This window comes from Cervus elaphus, chromosome 5 (assembly GCF_910594005.1).
Source record: "Cervus elaphus chromosome 5, mCerEla1.1, whole genome shotgun sequence".
In the NCBI taxonomy this organism is placed as follows: Eukaryota; Metazoa; Chordata; class Mammalia; order Artiodactyla; family Cervidae; genus Cervus; species Cervus elaphus.
Window position 1 is genome coordinate 82,505,829 of NC_057819.1, and position 19,913 is coordinate 82,525,741.

Genomic DNA, 19,913 nt, shown 5'->3' on the forward strand with positions numbered 1-19,913 from the left:
AGTGGTAATGAACCCGTCTGCTGATGCCAGAGACGTAAGAGACATGGGTTTGATCCCTGGGTTGGGAGGATCTCACGGAGGAAGGCATGGCAACCCAGTCCAGTATTCTTGCCTGGAAAATCCCATGGACAGAGGAGCCTGGGGGACTACAGTCCATAGGATCACAGAGTCGGACACGACTGAAGCAACTTAGCATGCACGCACACGCATAAGTACATACACAGAAAAGAATCCACCTGCCAATGCAGGGGACACAGGTTCAATCCCTGGTCCGAGAAGATCCCATATGCCACAGAGCAACTAAACCCATGTGCCGCAACTACTGAAGCCTGCACGCCTACAGCCTGTGCTCCAGAAGAGAAGCCACAGCAATAAGAAGCCTGAGCACCACAAAGAAGAGTAGCCCCTGCTCCCACAACTAGAGAAAACCCGTGTGCTCAGCAGCGAACATCCAGTGCAGCCAAAAATAAAATTAATTTTTTTAAAAAAAGCCTCAGCACCCACAATATCACTGCCTCCCAAAGTGCGATACTAGACTCTGTCTCAATTCTAGGTCATTACGTCAACTTCCACCTGGGGCTAGAATTGCACACTCATTCCTGCAAGTTTTCCAGATTAAGAACTGCCTCTGAGGCTACAGGACGAGGATAATGTGTTTTCAGAGGCCTGAAAAGTCCCAACTGTCTGAAAAAAATCTCTTCCACTCTGGCTTGGTGCAGGACTGAGATGACTGAGCAGCTGTGGCCATCCACCCGCGGCCAGCACAGCCGGCCCTTCGGGAAAAGGGAGAGGCAGTGATAACAGCAGCTAACTTCTGATCATGTGCAAAGCAGTCTGTACTTGTATAACTGAATGTAACTCAGCCTTCTTGGGCTACTCTCCTTTTGCCTTAAATAAAGGCACAGATGTTTACTGAAGATGCGCTAGGGAGATGGAAGGAATGGAGTCACATCATACGTCACAGACAAAAGCTTGCCTCCTGCTTTGCCTCTTTGTCTTCTCCGTCTCCCCACTCAAAAAAACCCTCTCCCTCCTCCCTCTCAGGTCCCAGGGCCCTAGTCTCCTCATAAGACCTTCCCACCCAGGTCTCTCTCTTTTCCTTCTTTGTAAAGAATAGTGTAGCCCTTGAAGAGTGTGACAGAAACGGGGTTCACTACCCAGAAGTTGTTCATAACCCTCTCCTCCCTTACCTTCCTCTTCTATAGCAGCTGAAAGCTAAAAACTCAATTTCCAGTCTCCCTGGCAACCAAGGGTGGCCATGTGTCCTATTTGGCCAAGAAGATACAAGTAGACATCTGCTGAGAAGGGCTTCTAGGAAAATTTTTTGCTTTCCAGATAGACAAGCACAGAGTGGGCTAGACTCTTGCCCCACCCTCTTATTTCTGCCTGGAATGGGCACAGAAGCCACCTTGTCCAAAAGTTGACAAGTCTGAAAACAAAAGGCTACCTGCTGTGTCTGGCAGAGCAGAAAGATCAGAAGAGCCTAAGTCCCCAGAGGCATCACTGATTCTACACCAGCCAAGCCCTGCCAACCGCTGGTGAGACAAACTCATCTCAACAGAAGTGGTATTTTTAAGTGCATTTTTCTAATATTTGCAGCTGAACGTATTCTGCATGGCTTCCCCAGGTATCTGCTGGGCCAGGAGGAGGTTGAGGCAAGTGGTGTTAAGTGTAGATTCACAGCCTCTCTTCCTTTAAAATGTAAATATTCTGTGCATCAAAATATGGATTTTTTTTTGCAGTAGTATTGATTTTTACAAACATGGCATTAAAACAGTACTTTTCTTGACTTCTGAGTTTTTTGGTGCCTCCTTCAATTTTGTGCCCATGGAGGGTGTCGCCTTCACCTCCCCTGAGTCCTAGCCCTGAGTCTGGGACACAGTTTGACAGCTTGGACAAAGTTAGAGAAGTCAGGAGGCAAAGGAGTTGCACTGAGGTGGTTTACCTTGCAATGCAGCTCCAAGGAGAGCTCCAAGTCAAGAGCAGAATTGGGTCCCTTGAGGGAAACGTGTTTTTAGACTGAATTGTCTGGATCACTGCCCCCATCTTTTCTTATTTGGCTAGGAAGACCTAAAAATTCTCTTTAACTAAATGTTTTGAAAGAAATTGAAACCTATGTTTGCCTCACAAAATGAAGTAAAAAACCAAAACAAAAAACAACTTGACGAGGAAAAAAAAAAACCAAATAATCCTATTTTAAAACTGGGCAATTTCTCCACAGAAGATACACAAATGGCCATCCACATACAAAAAGATGCTCAACACCACTAATCATTAGAGAAATGCAAATCAAAACCACAATAAGATATCACCTCACACCCATTAGGATGGCGACTAACAACAACAACAACAACAACAAACAGAAAATAAAGCAATTATCCTCCAATTACAGATAAATTATAAAAAAGATAATAAGAATTGGTAAGGATGTGGAGAAACTGGAACCCTTTTGCACTGTTTGTGGGAATGTAAAATGGTGCAGCTGCTGCAGAAAAAAGGATGGCATTTCCTCAAAAAAATAAAAATAGATTTATCATATGATCCAGCAATACCACTCCTGCATATATATATATCCAAAAGAAATGAAAGCAGGGTGTCTTAAAAAGATATTTGTATACTCACATTCACAGAAGCGTTACTCATGACAGTGAAAAGGTAAAAGCAACCTAGTGTCCACCAGCAGATGAATGGATAAACAAAATGTGATACACACACACACACCGTCTCAATGGAATTCAGTCTTAAGAAGAAAGGAAATTCTGACATGCTATACAGATGAACCTTGAGGACATTGTGCTACGTGAAATAAGCCAGTGACAAGACAGCAACTATGGCGTGATTTCACCTACAGGAGGTATCAAGAGTGGTCAAACTCAGAGAAAGAGAGTAGAACTGCCGGTTGCTAGGGAACGAGGGGAGGAGGAAATGGGGAGTTGTTGTTTAATGGGTATAGAGTTTCAGTTTTGCAGGATGAAAAAGATCAGTTGTACAACAATGTGAATATACTTAGCACTACTGAATTGTACACTTAAAATGTTTATGTTGTGAGTATTTTATCACAATTAAAAACTTGGTAAAAAAAAATACTTTTAGGTCTTTTACAAAAATACTTACAGGGGCTATAAGGGTAACATGAAAAAAAGACCCTTTTTTCCTTATTTGTCAATATCAGAAGAAAAACTAACATAAATTAACTGTACAGTTTTCTAAACCCTTAAAAAAAATACAGCTTTTTCTGTTACCTCTCTGTGTCCTCTTCTAGATCCTGGGTTTCTTTGGTCCAAAGCATACTGCTGTCTTCTTTATTACTGTGAGTTTCTTGTTCTTCTAAATGCTTTTGATCTAGAAACAGTTGAAAGGCTTTATTAGGGCAAAAAAAGTTTTTTTGAGAAAACCTGCCTTAAAATGGAGTGCAAAAAATGAGGGCTAATCAGTGGACCCTGAAGCCTGCAAAGCATGAGTTCCCCTCTGCCCAGAAGAGCAGGGGGCCAGGTGGCAATCTGCAGGGTGCCCGTATCCACAGCAGCTGCTTCGGAGGTCTGGGGAGCTCTCTGCCAGGTGAAACTATAGGAAACCGTGCCTGTGCCAAGGCTCAGAGAGACAGAGGAAAGAAATGGCACATAAAAGAGGCCGCAAGAGACACAGAAAACAAGTTGTACAGATTTATTTCGGGGGACCACCCTCTTCCCACTTGTTAGATGCTTCCATATTGAAGCCAGGGAAGGAATTTGGGTGGGGAAGGGCAGTGCCCTTTAATGTATGCCAGGCATTTTACATATGCTTTCCCATTTCATCCTGCCAGAAGTTCTATGAGAGGAAGGAGACTAACACTTGCTAAATATCTTACAACGTACCAGGCACTGTGCATGAACACCGTTAGGTGGAGTTATCATTCTCGTTTGACAAATGAGGATAACTGAGGCTCAGGGACGTAAAACAGTTTGTCAGGCCAAAATAAGCCATGGAGTCAGAATTGAAGCGGAGTGCCTGACTTCAAAGTGCACAGCCCCCAGGTGTACCACTGTGCTGCCAAGGACAGTTACAGCAAAACCTGGTGAAAGGATCGGCGTGTGCTCAGTCACATCCAGCTCTTTGTGACCCCGTGGACTGCAGCCTGCCAGGTTCCTCTGTCCACGGGACTCTCCAGGCAGGAATCCTAGAGTAGGTTGCCATTTCCTCCTCCAGCGTATCTTCTTGACTCAGGGATCGAACCAACAACTTCTGTCTCCCCTGCACTGAGCCACCTGAGCAGCCCAAAAAAGATGTGACGATCTGGCTTACCATTTGCAGCGCTGTCCGGATGACTTGCTACGTTCTCATCCAAGGCTGTGGGTGAGACCTGCTGCTGCTTCAGGTGCTCTGTCACAACAGAAAACAGATCTGCACGTCACGTCATTCTCTGGGGCAGCGGTTCTCAAAGAGTAGCTCCCAGACTCACAGCCTCAGTATCAACTGAGAATTGTTATATCTGCAGATTCTCAGGCCTCACCTCAGACTTACTGAATCAGAAACTCTGGGGGGGGTGGATGTTTTACCTAGCCCTCCAGATGAGTCTGATGCCTGATGGCGCTTGAGAACGACTGTATTCAATCCCACGTAACACTAAACATAAACGTAAAAATGATGACCATAATAGGTAGCACTTGCAGAGCAGGTACTATTTCCAATTTGTATACATTAATTCAAGATTCCTTCCTGAATGCACACTCAATTGTGTCCAACTGTGTGTGACCCCATGGACTATAGCCCGCCAGGCTCCTCTGTCCATGGAATTTTCCAGACAAAAATACTAGAGTGGGTTGCCATTTCCTATTCCAAGGGATCTTCCCAACACAGGAACTCAACTTGTGTCTCTTATGTCTACCCACATTGACAGGCGGGTTCTTTACCACTAGCACCACCAATCTCAACTCAGGATTAATACCTTGAGTTAATCTTCACAACAACCCTATGAGATTGATCATATTATTGTTATTCCTGTTTGACAGACAAGCAAATTAAGGTGAAGAAAGGAAAAGGAATCACAAAAGGGAGGAGATATATTTATACCTATGGCTGATTCACGTTGAGGTTGACAGAAAACAACAAAATTCTATAAAGCAATTATCCTTCAATTAAAAAATTAATTGAAGAAAAAGAAGGTAAAGGAATTAGATAGTAATGTGATGGAATTGGGATTTGAGTACAGGCAGTCTAGATCTAAGGTTTACGCTCTTAATCTCTATTTTATATACTCTGGCAAAGAATATAACTTAAGATTCCTAAAGAATTGACCACTAGACCAAAACAAGCATCTCCTAAACTCAGTATACTGCTTCACAAGTGTGAGGTCCTCCCTTTCCTCAGAGTGCTCCCCAGAGCCCAGCAGAGAGACAGCTGGGAGGCAGCATAGATGGGCCCCCAGGCTCACTGGCCCTGCTGTGTGCGGGCACAAGTCTCTCTCTTCTAGCAGGTCAGGAAGCAAGCCCTACCTGGCAGCTTCTGGGCACTAAGGGGCCCCATAAAGCTCATGTAATATAACCTTAAACTTAAAAATCCATTGTTATCCTTGTTAAAGTAGTCCTTGCTGATCTTACAGGATTCTAAAGGACCCCCTCCTTGAGGCCCTGGACAGAAGCCTGGAGCTTTGCATAAGTGCCCTTCAAAGGAGCAGGTGTCTGCTGTAGGTCACTCCCCACAGCTCTCCGGAGGGGAGATGATGACAGCGATGATAAGCAATAATCAGGTAGGCACACCCACTACTCAGGTGCCCTCTGCCCTTTATCCTTCTGGAAAATTACTGACCCATCTCAAAGTATAAGACATCGCCTAGAAACCTGGCCCAGAAAATTACCATAGGTGAAAAGAGGGAGAGTTTCTGCAGAGCACGCTGGGGTATAGCAGTGCCGAGAGGCTGGGGCCCAGACGGAAACCTGTGACAGCTGCCGAGATGGTGGGGGGGTGGTCCACATGGGGACAGCAGAGAGACAGCAGGATCCAGGGGAAGGGCATCACTGAGGTCACTCTGCAAAGGAGCCCACAAGTCCCGTCCTCACCCAGGACCGGAAACCAGACGGCACTGAGAGAGGACAGGAGAGGGTGACCATGCCTCTCACCAGCAGCAGCTCCATTATTACATGAAGGAGAGCAACTGCAGAGGAGGAATTTGCACGGGTGCCGCAGTGGGCTCCAGAGGACGAAAGCTGGTGTGGGGTGAGAGCCCGAGAGCCTGACCCCAGCCCTGTGACCCGTGTGGCCCTGTGGCGCCAGGGAGGGCTGTGGTGAGGCAACAAGGGCCTATGACTGCAGAAAGAGAAAGAAGCCAGGGAAGGTTCTGGCAGGTCTGACCGCCTTCACCCAAGTTCACAAGGCCAGTGACCGGGGGTTAGGGGTTGGGCAGCCTAGACCATATCTGTACATTGAGTCCGATCAGCTAAGGCCTCATTCACCTCTCTCTTCCTGATGAGACACCAGACCTCAGAGACCCTGCCAACCAAGAGATGCCCCTCAGGAGACCCCCTCCGGGTCCTATACCAAGAACTGGCCCATCAGAGGCCTGATGAGATGTACCCTCTGAGAGTGAGGGGCTGGTCAGCTAGGCTGGCAAGAAGACAGCAGTTTGTCCTCCCTGCCTGGGAAACAAGCCACCTGGCCCAGACGCTTCTACCACCGGCACTGTTTACTCTAGCCGCAGCTCAGCTGGGCAGGGCCCACGCATCAGCTGCAACCAACATTGAGCGGGTATCCCTCAGTCTCTGCCTCAAATGAAAAATTCTGGTCTCATGAGATCTTGTGCCACTGACTTCCCTGCCCTCAGGAAAGGGATTCTTCCACAATGCCAATACCTTAAAATCTCCTGCTAATGGTAGAATGGAAAGCGCAGGATGTTTTGGCCCAAGATGCCAGAATTCAGTAGTGCTGAAGTATAGCTAGTTTGGTTCAAAAGGGAGGTGAGAATTCCTTTCATAAAAGAAGTTCATCATGATAAACCACTTGGATGTTGTATTCCCTCTTAGAATCACTACCGTAGACCCTTAAGGAACATGACCACAGACACAGGCCACATATGCTGGCCAGGCTTTAGCAGTAGTCTGAGGCCTATCATCGGAAAACTGCCCCCTCCTGAATTCTGTCCATCCAGACCTTCATAGGGCCTTCTGTACTAGTGCTCACACCTGAAACAAAGAACCATACGTGGTCAGTGACCACAACAAGCAGGGCCATGAAGGATATTCTGCATTGTGCATGCCTTACCAATTTCGTCAAGCAGCTCCTGAGATGGTGGTGGTAGCTCATCGATGTGATGTTGCGAGATGGCTTCTACGAGTTCTTAAGAAAGATAAAGGGAAAGTGACTGAACACCTTCCTGGACCTGAACTAGACTCGCTAGGCTTCCATACAGATTTGACTTAGAGTTTCTCACTGATGAAATAAGCTAAGACAAGGAGAAATCCTCTTACATGAACAGTCCTATTGAGACTTCATGTGTGAATGGCTTTACTCTCCCTTTTCCTCTAAACTCTCTCCTACCTCCCTGCTCGCCTCAGTACCACTTGATCTGTGGCCCTCTCCAAGGATATTTGGGGTACATGAGGTATAAATTCTTACTAAAAGGCCAGGGGTCCAATTTGGACCAAGGCTGCTGGAGGAATAAAGAAGCTCTAGACCCGTCAAAATGAATAAAACACAAAGTGGGGGTCTTTCTGTGTAATTACCCAGGCAGGGGATATGGAAGACCATACTTTGGACCTTCACCTAAGGGATCAATTATAACAGTAACCAAAACCCCTCAGCACAGTTTGAAATAACTCTAGCCCCTTGAGGGAAATTCTAAGACTTATAACAAAGACACAAGACAACAAGATTAGTGGAGCAAAGGCCTCAAGAGCTGTTAAAACTCTCAGACCCTTTAATCTGAAAATTGTCTTCTAAGACTCTATCCTAAAGAAAAGACCAAAAAAAAAAAAAAGAAAGAAAAGACCAGAGGTTCAGATAAAGATTTCTGTATAAAGAGCAAAAATTAGAAAACAACATAAATCTTCAATATGAAAGCAAGGTTAGGCAACATATGTAGAATGGACTAGTATGCAGTCATCTCATATTTATGAGTAATTTTTACTGTCAAGTGGAAATTCTAAAATATATCATTGAAGAAAAAGAAGCAGTCAGAACTGATATACTATATGATCTTAGCTATGCTAAATACATATATATGTGTGTGTATATATATATATAAATATATGAAGGGGTATAGTTCTAAAAACATAAAAAAAAAAATATGTACCAAAATAGTACAAGGGGTTAAAATATGATGGTAGAATGGTGGTAGTTTTCTCTTTTAATTTCTTTTAAAAAAATTATTTATTTGGCTGCACCAAATCTTAGTTGCAGCATGTGGGATATTTAGTTGCTGCATGCAAACACTGTTATGACATGTGGCATCTAGTTCCCTGACCAGGGATTGAACCTGGGCCCCCTACATTGGGAGCGTCTTAGCTACTGGACCACCAAGGAAGTCCCTTAAGCTCTTCTTTAATCGCCAAGTGTTTTATAACAAGTATGTTTAATTTTTATAGTCGGGGGAAATTAGCAGTTTTGTTTAAACCTACTATAGCATCAAAGATGAGATGAAGGCTCTCTTAAATAGGCCTACTAATTATGAGCTTATATTTTAATACTAAACACAGGGTACCTTTCGGCAGGCTCCTTCTCTGAGTGGCACTGCATGATGCGTCAGGCGCCTTAGCAGCGCTGGAGGAACCAGCCCCGGTAAAGGTAGGCAATCTTTTCTATAAATAAGACATAAACATGGTAATTTACACACACATTATTAAGCTAAAAAGGCCTGTTAAGCTCAGCCATTTCCAAAATTAAGTGTGTGTATCATTCATGGAAGAAGCCACTTGTTTTGTTGATTGAGTCAAACTCATTCAAATGTCACCTTCTCTTGGAAGCTTCCCACCCTTCTTTGCCTACACAGCACTCAGTTTATACTGAAAACTCTGTGTTACGTCATGCCAGTCCTTCTCACTAGGCTCTGAGCTCCTTCAGCGCAGGGGCTTTTTTTACTCACCTTTGGATGCCTATCAGAGGGCCTGGCATAGTGTCTGGCCCTTAAAACCTGCCCTATTAATAGTACATTGAACAAAAGCATGTAATTCTTAAATTCCCTACTTCAGAATGAGACTTTTTGTGAGTCAAATGCCCAAAGAAGATGACAGTGGTTTTTTCATTGAGGGCCAAACAAGTAATCAATCTGCCTATAGAACGGTCTGTTCGTTGTTTAATCACTAAGTCATGTCCAACTCTTTTGCAAACCCACGGACTGCAGCCCGCCAGGCTCCTCTGTCCATGGGATTGCCCAGGCAAGCATACTGGACTGGGTTGCCATTTCCTTCTCTAAGGGATTTTCCTGACCCAGGGATCAAACTCGTATCGCCTGCATTGGCAGGTGGATTCTTTATTTTTCAGCCACCAGGGAAGCGACACAACGGTTAGTCAACGGATTTTTAATCAGCAGTACCAAGTAAGGAACTTGTAGTTTTCCTGAAAGGACTACATATGAAATATGAAGGAGAGCGAGAAGGAAAAAAGCAAACAGCACCGGGAAGGGGAGGAAGCCAGGAGAAGGCAGCGTTCAGTGTTTTTACTGCAGATTACTGGTTCAGGAACAAGGTACAGATCAATCAGAACTCTCTTGAGAACTAACCAGAGGAGGCTTCAAGGAAGAAGCAGAATGTAAAATATGGTTAGACTGAAAGAACAATGCAGATGAAGGTAGCACCGTAAGCTATGGCAGAGGCCAGCTCTTCAGAGAAATTGCCAAACATTATCTCTGGTGGGGTCGGGGAGAGGAAAGGGTACAAAAGCCAAAGATCCCTTCTATAATACAGATCAGAGAGGAGCCCCAGGGAAGCCTGGGGAGGATCCAGCTTATTTCTTCCTTTCTCTGTAAAATAGATATGGAGAAATCTTGACCTGTTGGATCACTGATGCCTTTGGAATCACTCCATGAGGGTGCAATGCAGAGTCTATATACTTACACGATTAGTCAGTCTTGCAGGGAGAATTTCAGAGGAAGTAAGAAGGGAATCTAGGCTCTTTACTTTCTCTCGGACACTTGTAAATTTATCAGACAAAGTCTGAGTAGATTCTTGACTGGTCCAGCACGAGGTAGATCCTGTTTTAGTATCCTGAAATGGGATACTTTCAAGGCAGTCCTTATACTGACTAGCAACTGAAGAAATTGACCCTGTTGTAGAAAAGAGGACAGTGTCTGAATACTTTACATTATTTAAAAACAACAATAACACACAAACAGACACACACACAAAACCCATAAAACTCTATATCTATAACAGGAATTTCCCAAATTGTCAATAACTGAAATAATCACTGATCTGAGACAAAGCTCCATAAGGTATACAAAATGATAGTCTCTAAACTTGGTCATCAAAATAAAGGGAGATTATTTGAACCACAAATATACTGAAACAAGGACACTAAAGAGAAGGTGTTTGATGCTGGCTGTATGCGGTTACAGGACTGTATGCTTAAGTACAAGATACTGTTTTAAGTTACTAACTCTATAAAAAATCCAATGTGAAAGTGTTAACCACTCAGTCATGTCCAGCTTTTGTGACCCCATGGACTATAGCTCGCCAGGCTCCTCTGTCCATGGGATTTTCCAGGCAAGAATACTAGAGTGGGTTGCTATCTCCTCCTCCAGGGGATCTTCCCAACCCAGGGATTGAACCTGGGTCTCCTGCATTGCAGCCAGATTCTTTACCATCTGAGCCACCAGGGAAGCCCTTGTAGAGAACCCACTGTATTTGCCCAAAATTCAACAGTGCTTCAGGTACAAAGTAGACTTGGCATTTACAGGTCTCTATTGCTAGAGTTTGGAGAAGGAAATGGCAACCCACTCCAATGTTCTTGCCTAGAGAATCCCAGGGACAGCGGAGCCTGGTGGGCTGCCATCTATGGGGTCGCACAGAGTCGGACACAACTGAAGCGACTTAGCAGCAGCAGCAGCATTGCTAGAGTTAAAAAATCTCCTTATAGCTGGTTGGATGGCATCACCAACTCAATGGACATGAGTTTGAGCAAACTCGGAGAGATAGTGAAGGACAGGGAAGCCTGGTGTGCTGCAGTCCATGGGGTCACAGAGAGTCAGACACGACTGACCTACTGAACAACAATAGCTAGTTAATCACCACCACCATCACCATCACCCATGGGATCATCCCCTTCCGCTCTGGCCCTAAAGAAACCCCACTGCACTGTGAGGAAACACCCATCTGCAGGTCTGCGCCCACAACCTGGCTTCCCACAGCCAATGAGACAGGAGCTATTGGCTCCCCTCCCAGAACATCCCCCTGTGAGACAGTACCTGGGCTGAGCGGAGTACTGACACTAGTAGGTGCGTGGTTTATTTTGGGTGTTTTGCATGAGACTTCCTTGAAAGAACTGTCATGTTCATAGGAGATACTAGACAGGTCCTGAATGTCTGTCAGTGATCTAAAGTATTAAAAGCACAGAGTAACTGGGAGATGCTTAGAAAAATCAAACACTATATTCCTAAGAGGTACTTGTTAAAGATGCTCTTCACAAAAATCTTTATTTGGCAAGAGGCCAAAATCAGAGAATACTTTAGAATATCCATAAGATAGCTATAAGATACTTAAGATATCTTAAAGAGAGTATCAGAGAATATCTTAGAAAGAAATACTAACTTCAAACATATCTCAGCAGCTAAAAATAAATTCCAAAGGTGAAAGTATATTAATGTGGAAAACAGATTTAATCTACCTTAAGTATAAGATTATATTCTTATTATCACTGTATTCCCTTGATTGTAAGATGCTATCAATTTAGATCACATCATCACAGCAGCTTTTTGGTGAAAGGAGAAACAGGCTCACGTTACATGTATACATAAAAATAGGAAGAACACAGAAGCTCTTACAAATAAGAAAACACCATTCCCCTAAAACTAAGACTTTGCACAGAATCCTTAAGCAATTTCTGGTGGCCATACATATCTTTCTCTTTCATTTCCTTTGGTGGTTCCTTTAATGTCTCGTCTTGTTCACCTTCAGTACTGTTAAGAGAGAGAGTGAGAAAATTACATAAATCTTCTGTCAGCAGAGTGCAACAGCATGGTCCAAGGACAGTGTGAGATGCAGCAGGAAGGGCACTGAGCTCAGAGGGTAAAGTGAGGGCTTCAATCCTGACTGCTCCTGATGAGCCACACGTTCACAGGCATGTCTGGGCCACTGTTTCCTCTTCAGAGACTAAATAAACACTCTCTATGCTTTCGAACCACGGTGTTGGAGAAGACTCTTCAGAGTCCCTTGGACAGCAAGGAGATCCAACCAGTCCATCCTAAAGGAAATCAGTCCTGAATATTCATTGGAAGGACTGATGCTGAAGCTGAAATTCCAATACTTTGGCCACCTGATGTGAAGAACTGACTCATTGAAAGAGACCCTGATGCTGGGGAAGATTGAAGGCTGGAGAAAAAGGGGATGACAGTGGATGAGATGGTTGGATGACATCACCGACTCAATGGACATGAGTCTGAGTAAACTCTGGGAGTTGGTGATGGACAGGGAGGTCTGGCATGCTGCAGTCCACGGGGTTGCAAAGAGTCAGACAGGACTGAGCGACTGAACTGAAATGAACTGAAAGGTCAGCCCACCTGCAGTCAACCTATGATACTACCGGCTGAGCAAGCTTCTGAGGAAGTCAATGGAGTACTTTGCTGGGGATGGAGCTTGGAGCAACAGACACAGCCACGGGGCCTCACCAACTGTGAGGCAGCTTCCTGGCATGGAGGATCAGGGGAGGCCAAGAGAGGCTTGTGTCAAAGAAAGGCTAGAAAAGAATTCTGAAGACAAATTTGACTTGTTTCTACTTTAACCAATATTTAACCAATATTTAACATTTTCAATACTCAAACACCAACTATAAGCCAGATCTCATGCTAAATCCTCCCAAATGTTTCCACATTTCTAATCTTTGTAGCAATCCCTATGAGACCAGTGGTATAAAGGAAAGAGAATGGATTTTAGATTGGGTTGTGACTATTAATTCGTTCAAAAAATATTTCTTTTTCTGAGCACAACATAGGACAGTATTTTCTGGTCCGCCTAATTTACATAAATGACCATATGACTTGCTTTAACCAGTGAAATGTAAGTGAAAGTGATGTGATTCACTTTGGGGCAGAAACTTTTAAAAGTCCAGTGCACAATTCACCATGTTCTCTTTTTCCTGCCTCAGCAAAAAAGGAAGCACAAAGATGGAGTCTCCCGCATGGTGGATTTCTGAGAGAAAGTAATACAGCACAGAACACTTCTGGCCAATCCCTGATGGACATGGAACATGAACACAAAAGCAGTTTTTGTTGTTGTAAGCCACTAGAATCTGGGGGTTGTGCACTACATAACATTAAGTAGCTCAGCTGGTAAAGAATCTGCCTGCAATGCAGGAGACCCCAGTTCGATTCCTGGCTGGGGAAGATCCAGGAGAAGGGATAGGCTACCCACTGCAGTATTCTTGGGCTTCCCTGGTGGCTCAGCTGGTAAAGAATCCACCTGCAATGCGGGAAACCTGTGTTTGATCCCTGGTTGGGAAGATCCCCAGAGAAGGAAAAGGCTACCCACTCCAATATCCTTGCCTGGAGAATTCCATGGACAGACAGCCTGGCAGGCTACAGTCCAAGGGGCCACGAAGAGTTGGACACAAATGAGCAACTAACACACACACACACAACTGGAAGAGAAATCTGACCAAGGTCGTACAGTTAGAAAAGTAGAGTCAAGATCCGGATGCAGATGACAGCTCCTTTCCATGACCCTTCATAATTCTGCTGAACAAGTCCTAACAAATCTAAACTGCCTAAAGCTTATTGTTATAACATGGTGGCTGTTATATTTGAAGAAGAGCAACATATATATATGGGGCATTACCATCAATTAACATTACGTCTATGAGTCTGAAACTGTGAATAAAATAATGGCATATACCTTCGTATAGGTTGGAATTGAGACTTGGTCAAAATTTCAGCATTCTTTCCAAAGTTTTTTCTCACTTGGAACTTTTCTTCACCTGAAAGAACAAAATAAACGCATTTTTAATACATTTTTGCAAACCTAGATTATGATTTTCATTCTCTGGAGTTTTCCTGGTCTGGTCTAGAATAATAAATAAACTACATAAACAAAGTGTTTCCTAATTGGGCTTGGATTGAGTACTGTAGAAGAGGTTTTTGCTCTGAAAGTTTATTTTCCTTGCTCAGAGGGGAGAACTATATTCTGACACTCAGAATACAATCAAGCCATTTACTGGCCTTTCAGTTATAGCCGCACAGTTATTTCCGGAGACAAATGGGGTTTTGTCTTTTCAGGAAGGCAAACTGACCTGATTCCTGTCAACAGACACCAGGGGGCGTTGAAACCAAGAACTGTTTGTTCACTGCCGATTCCAAGCAGAAAAGACCATTAGCTGGGCATTCCCAGGATGCTAACTGTGTCTCCTGGCCACCAAACACCACTTAAAGACTGGGGGTGGGGTCTTGAGTACTAATGAGCTAATTCAACTGTCTTCTGTTCTCGTTGGCCTCAAGCATCTCAAGTCACTCCTCCCCAATTCTCAGGAAGATACTTTGCAGGCCTATGGGCACACAGGACCAGTATCCAATTTTCCTTCCCACATTATACAGCTCTGGTTTATGGAGAAGTGGACACACAGACTAGCCTGCCCTACTGGCAAATGCTCACGATCCCCCTGCCATTCTTTAGGTCCAGAAGGTGGCCTGGTATGCAATGGCAAGCCCACTGTAACAAAGTACCACCTTTAGCAAAAGCCAAGATAAACCCATTTGAATGCAGAGTTCCAAAGAATAGCAAGGAGAGATAAGAAAGCCTTCCTCAGTCATCAATGCAAAGAAATAGAGGAAAACAACAGAACAGGAAAGACTAGAGATCTCTTCAAGTAAATTAGAGATACCAAGGGAACATTTCATGCAAAGATGGACACAGTGAAGGACAGAAACGGTATGGACCTAACAGAAGCAGAAGATATTAAGAAGAGGTGGCAAGAATACACCAGAAGTTATACAAAAAAAGATCTTCATGACCCAGATAGTTATGATGGTGTGATCACTCACCTAGAGCCAGACATCCTGGAATGAGCAATCAAGTGGGTCTTAGGAAGCATCACTACGCACAAAGCTAGTGGAGGTGATAGAATTCCAGTTAAGCTGTTTCAAATCCTAAAAGATGATGGTGTGAAAATGCTACACTCAATATGCCAGCAAATTTGGAAAACTCAGCAGTGGCCACAGGACTGGAAAAGGTCAGTTTTCATTCTAATCCCAAAGAAAGGCAATGCCAAAGAATGCTCAAACTACTGCACAACTGCACTCATCTCACATGCTAGTAAAGTAATGCTCAAAATTCTCCAAGCTAGGCTTCAACAGTACGTGAACCATGAACCTCTAGATGTTCAAGCTGGATTTAGAAAAGGTAGAAGAACCAGAGATCAAACTGCCAACATCCATTGGGTCATCGAAAAAGCAAGAGAGTTCCAGAAAAACATCTATTTCTGCTTTATTGACTACGCCAAAGCCTTTGTGTGGATCACAACAAACTGTGCAAAGTTCTTCAAGAGATGGAATTACCAGACCACCTAACCTGCCTCCTGAGAAATCTGTATGCAGGTCAAGAAGCAACAGTTAGAACCAGACATGGAACAACAGACTGGTTCCAAATGGGTAAAGGAGTACATAAAGGCTGTATATTGTCACCATGATTATTTAACTTCAGTGCAGAGTACACCATGTGAAATGCTGGACTGGATGAAGCACAAGCTGGAATCAAGATTGCCAGGAGAAATATCAATAACCTCAGATATGGAGATGACACCACCCTTATGGCAGAAAGTGAAGAACTAAAAAGCCTCTTGATGAAAGTGAAAGAGGAGAGTGAAAACACTGGCTTAAAACTCAACATTCAGAAAACTACGATCATGGCATCTGGTCTCATCACTTCATGGCAAATAGATGGGGAAACAGTGGAAAGAGTGACAGACTTTATTTTTTTGAGCCCAACACTGCAGATGGTGACTGCAACCATGAAATTAAAAGATGCTCGCTTCTTGGAAGAAAAGTTATGACCAACCTAGACAGCATATTAAAAAGCAGAGACATTACTTTGCCGACAAAGGTCCATCTAGTTAAAGCTATGGTTTTTCCAATAGCCATGTATGGATGTGAGAGTTGGACTATAAAGAAAGCTGAGCACAGAAGAATTGATGTTTTTGAACTGTGGTGTTGGAGGAGACTTCAGAGTCCCTTGGACTGTAAGGAGATCCAACCAGTCAATCCTAAAGGAAATCAGTCCTGAATATTCATTGGAAGGACTGATGCTGAGGCTGAAACGCCAATACTTTGGCCACTTGATGCAAAGAGCTGACTCATTGGAAAAGACCGTGATGTTGGGAAAGATTGAAGGAGGGAGGAAAAGGGGACAACAGAGGATGAGATGATTGGATGGCATCACCGACTCAATGGACATGAGTTTGAGCAAGCTCCGGGAGTTGGTGATGGACAGGGGGGTCTGGCGTGCTGCAGTCCATGGGGTCGCCAAGAGTCGGACACGCCTGAGCAACTGGACTGGACTGACTGAAAACACTGAACCCCGACCCATGGAGAAGCATCGCGGCTCTCCTTCTTGCTGCTCTCTTCAAATGCCCTAGAAAGCATAAATGAATTTCTAATAAGCACAATTTAGAGCTGGAGGGGAAGTTAGAGATTTGAGAGTCTAACTCTCTCCTTTATTTTATACGAAGGAAAGGTGGGGCCTTGGGGTGGAATGACATGCCCAAGATGCCAAAGGTCATGCAGAAAAAAGTCAGCAGCAGAACTGGGCATGGAACCCAGTGTGTACCCCACTGTTACCCCTGTTGTATTGCCTGGTATGGAGAGGATGTATATCAGAGCCGTAGTGGGAAGGGGGGAAGAGAAGGGCTGAAAGGAGGAAATGGAGTAGAAATCAGAGGCTTCTTCTACATGTACTTCAGATGTCTGCAGACAACTAGCTGTGGTTTTCTGACCTGCCTGCCGCATAATTTCTCTCTCCTACTCACCCCTCTTTCAAATGCAAGTGAAGTGGCCACGCACAGGTCAGGCTCACACAGAGAGTGATCATGGGCAGAGGCTCCACAGAAAGAACTGCGTGGCCAGAGACCCAGGTTTGGGTCTCTGAGAATTTAAGATTAAATTCTTAAAATTAAATTAAGATTAAATTAATTAAGATTAATATTTTCCTGAGAATTTAACTGTTCATCTAAAAGCGTACAGCTTCCTAAAACGCTTGCAACTGTGAAGGAGGCCTGAATCAGGTTAGAGACGCAAGCTGGAGTGTGCAATAGAGGAGGGGAGTACGTTCAGAACCTACACCTGCCCAGTCTGGGTTCAGACAGTTGAGACATGACCATGGACCGAGCTGCATGGTTCAGTAGATGGATAATCCTGGCTTTAAAAACAGATGGTTACATACCTTAAAAAAGTGAAAGTGCACAATTTTTTAAATGTCTGTATCAGTACCTGTGGTCCATTTATATCTTGTCTTGTGCCATACCCCAGCTGTTGATCCGAGGCTAACTTCTCATGTAACAGGAAGCAACTGCTAAGTTACACAGAACCCAAGGCCCCAAAAGGGCACGATGTTATGTTGACTGTAGTGTTGGCTATTAGTAAAGGCTTAGCCTTAATAAAGGCTAACCCTTTTGCTAAGATGTCATGCAAGGAAAGGAAAATGATGATAAAACTCAGTCTTCTGGAGTAGGGCAGGACATAGAAACCTAGTAGTGGTTGTCACCATATCAATAACTAGCTGTGTGGCCCAGGCCAATCCTTCAGGTCAGCTCAGCACAAACAACTGAACTCCTGCTATGTGCCACAAAGGAGCCTGAAATCTAGGGAAAGAGACTACAGGTGGAAAAAGAAGCAGCAACTGCTGTAACGGATGCTATATGAATGCAAGGTGGGGGGACTTCCCTGGTGGTCCAGTGGTTAAGACTCCACAATCCCAATGCAGGGGGCCTGGATTCCACCCCTGGTCAAGGAATTAAAGCCCACATTCCGTGACTAAAGAGATCAAATCAGCAACTAAAGATCCTGTGTGCCGCAACTAAGACCTGGCACAGCCAAATAAATACATAAGTATTTATAAATAAATAAATAGCAAAGTTAAAAAAAAAAGCACGCAAGGGGAAGTATATAAATAACATGATGTATGGATGCCATGAGGCTGGTGAGCAGCTGGGGATTCATTCTAATGAGGGGAAACCACTGAGCCTAAGTTTTCTTATCTGTGAAATGAAAGGCCTGGAAGGTTATCTCTAAGAACCTTTCCAGCTCTAAACATGTGTGATCTGACAGAAAGTGAACAGGAGATAGTCTCAAAGGAATTTGCCCTGAGGGTGTATTACCAGAGACTTGAGGTCGGGCACAAGCATGTTGTATTCCTTCAAAGTCTTCATCAATGGGACTTGAGGTCTATAAAAGAACGAAAGAGCAAAGAAAGGAAGTTCACTAGAGGAAGATATATCATCAAAAGATGGGGAGAGGATTTCTTGATGTTCTTAAACTTTGAAAATCTTTATAAAGTTCCTGCATCTTTTACAGAAAAAGAACAAACCTTCACAGACATTAAGAACTTATTTGTACTATACATTCCTCCTCCACAACAAGCCCTCCTCCCCCTCCCATTGTGAGGTGGGACTGGGTTCCTTTTCCCTTCTTTATATAATTATCCCCTCTCCTCACTCCAGCCATCCAACAAAGATGTTTTAATTCCTGGGAGCTTTACTAGAAAAGCCAAAAAAGGTAGGAAAGATGGCCCAGGCTCTAAAGCTACTCTATGGGGTGAGAAGTCAGAACACCGGTTCCTTTGAGGCGAAGCAGTGGGTGGGAGGAAACACAAGGTCTTCTGGGGGTCAAGAATGTTCTATTTCTTGATTTGGGTGCTGGCTCCATGAGTGTGTTCAGCATGTAAAAGTTCATGATCTGTACCCTAAAGATGCGTGTACTTTTCCCTGTTACCCTTTTTATATATGTGTACATATTACATGTATGTACATGTATATGTATATACACTTTATATTTTTTATTAATCATTTTCTTAATGTCACAGTCCACAGTAATATCAAGAATGTTCGAAGGACTGATAATGGAAAACTGCTCTAACTGAGTTTTCAGAAGTGCCGACGAGGGAGAACCACGCTTTGTGATGCATCACTGAATTCTTCCCGTCAGTCAAATGTGGTGGATTGGCATGTACAATCTCTCTTTCCCCCACTCTACCTTCCATATTGGTAAAAGGTGGCAGGTTAGGGGACAGAGGAGGTAAAAATTACAAGAGTAAATAAAAGACTCCTATGATTTTCATTTTATAAATAAAAATACTCTGTGCACAAACAGGTTCTTGCAAAAGCCAGGCAGATCCCAGAGAAAGGCCCGTGTACTGGACAGCCTCACCTTCTCTGCGGACCCTGTGCCGCTACTCCTGGCTCTCCGGCCACTAAAGCCTGTCAGTCCTGGGCTAACTCCCTAGCCTACTGTCACCAGTGCTTCTTCACACAGAGCAATAATAGCAGGCTGCCTTCTCTCTCCCCAAGAAAGGACTGAATTAAGCAACAAGAAGGAATGGGTTTTGAAAAAGAAGTACAGAGTGCTGCACAAATGCTGGAACCACAATTCTGCGGTAAGACCTTCATTATGAAAAATCTTACTTTTCACATGTTTTTTCAAAACATATGAAAACACTGATAAATTGACATGATATTATTTTACGTATAAGCTATTTTTCTTAATAAAAATAATTTTAAAGGAATAAAGCAACAGAGAACGCTGGAGATGTACT

General features: G+C 43.8%; 1 protein-coding gene across 4 annotated transcripts in view; it reads right to left on the reverse strand.

Annotated features, from left to right (window-relative positions):
* TEX14 (testis expressed 14, intercellular bridge forming factor) overlaps nt 1-19,913 on the reverse strand; it is a 142,211-nt gene that overhangs the window by 4,509 nt on the left and 117,789 nt on the right. For all 4 annotated transcript variants that reach the window (XM_043902812.1, XM_043902811.1, XM_043902813.1 and 1 more), the window contains exons 21-29: nt 18,481-18,547; nt 14,013-14,094; nt 12,020-12,082; nt 11,372-11,499; nt 10,023-10,231; nt 8,672-8,768; nt 7,234-7,308; nt 4,282-4,359; nt 3,243-3,342 (exon numbers count right to left, since the gene is read on the reverse strand). In XM_043902812.1, coding sequence (XP_043758747.1) covers nt 3,243-3,342; nt 4,282-4,359; nt 7,234-7,308; nt 8,672-8,768; nt 10,023-10,231; nt 11,372-11,499; nt 12,020-12,082; nt 14,013-14,094; nt 18,481-18,547 — 899 coding nt within the window. The remainder of the gene's footprint in view (nt 1-3,242; nt 3,343-4,281; nt 4,360-7,233; nt 7,309-8,671; nt 8,769-10,022; nt 10,232-11,371; nt 11,500-12,019; nt 12,083-14,012; nt 14,095-18,480; nt 18,548-19,913) is intronic.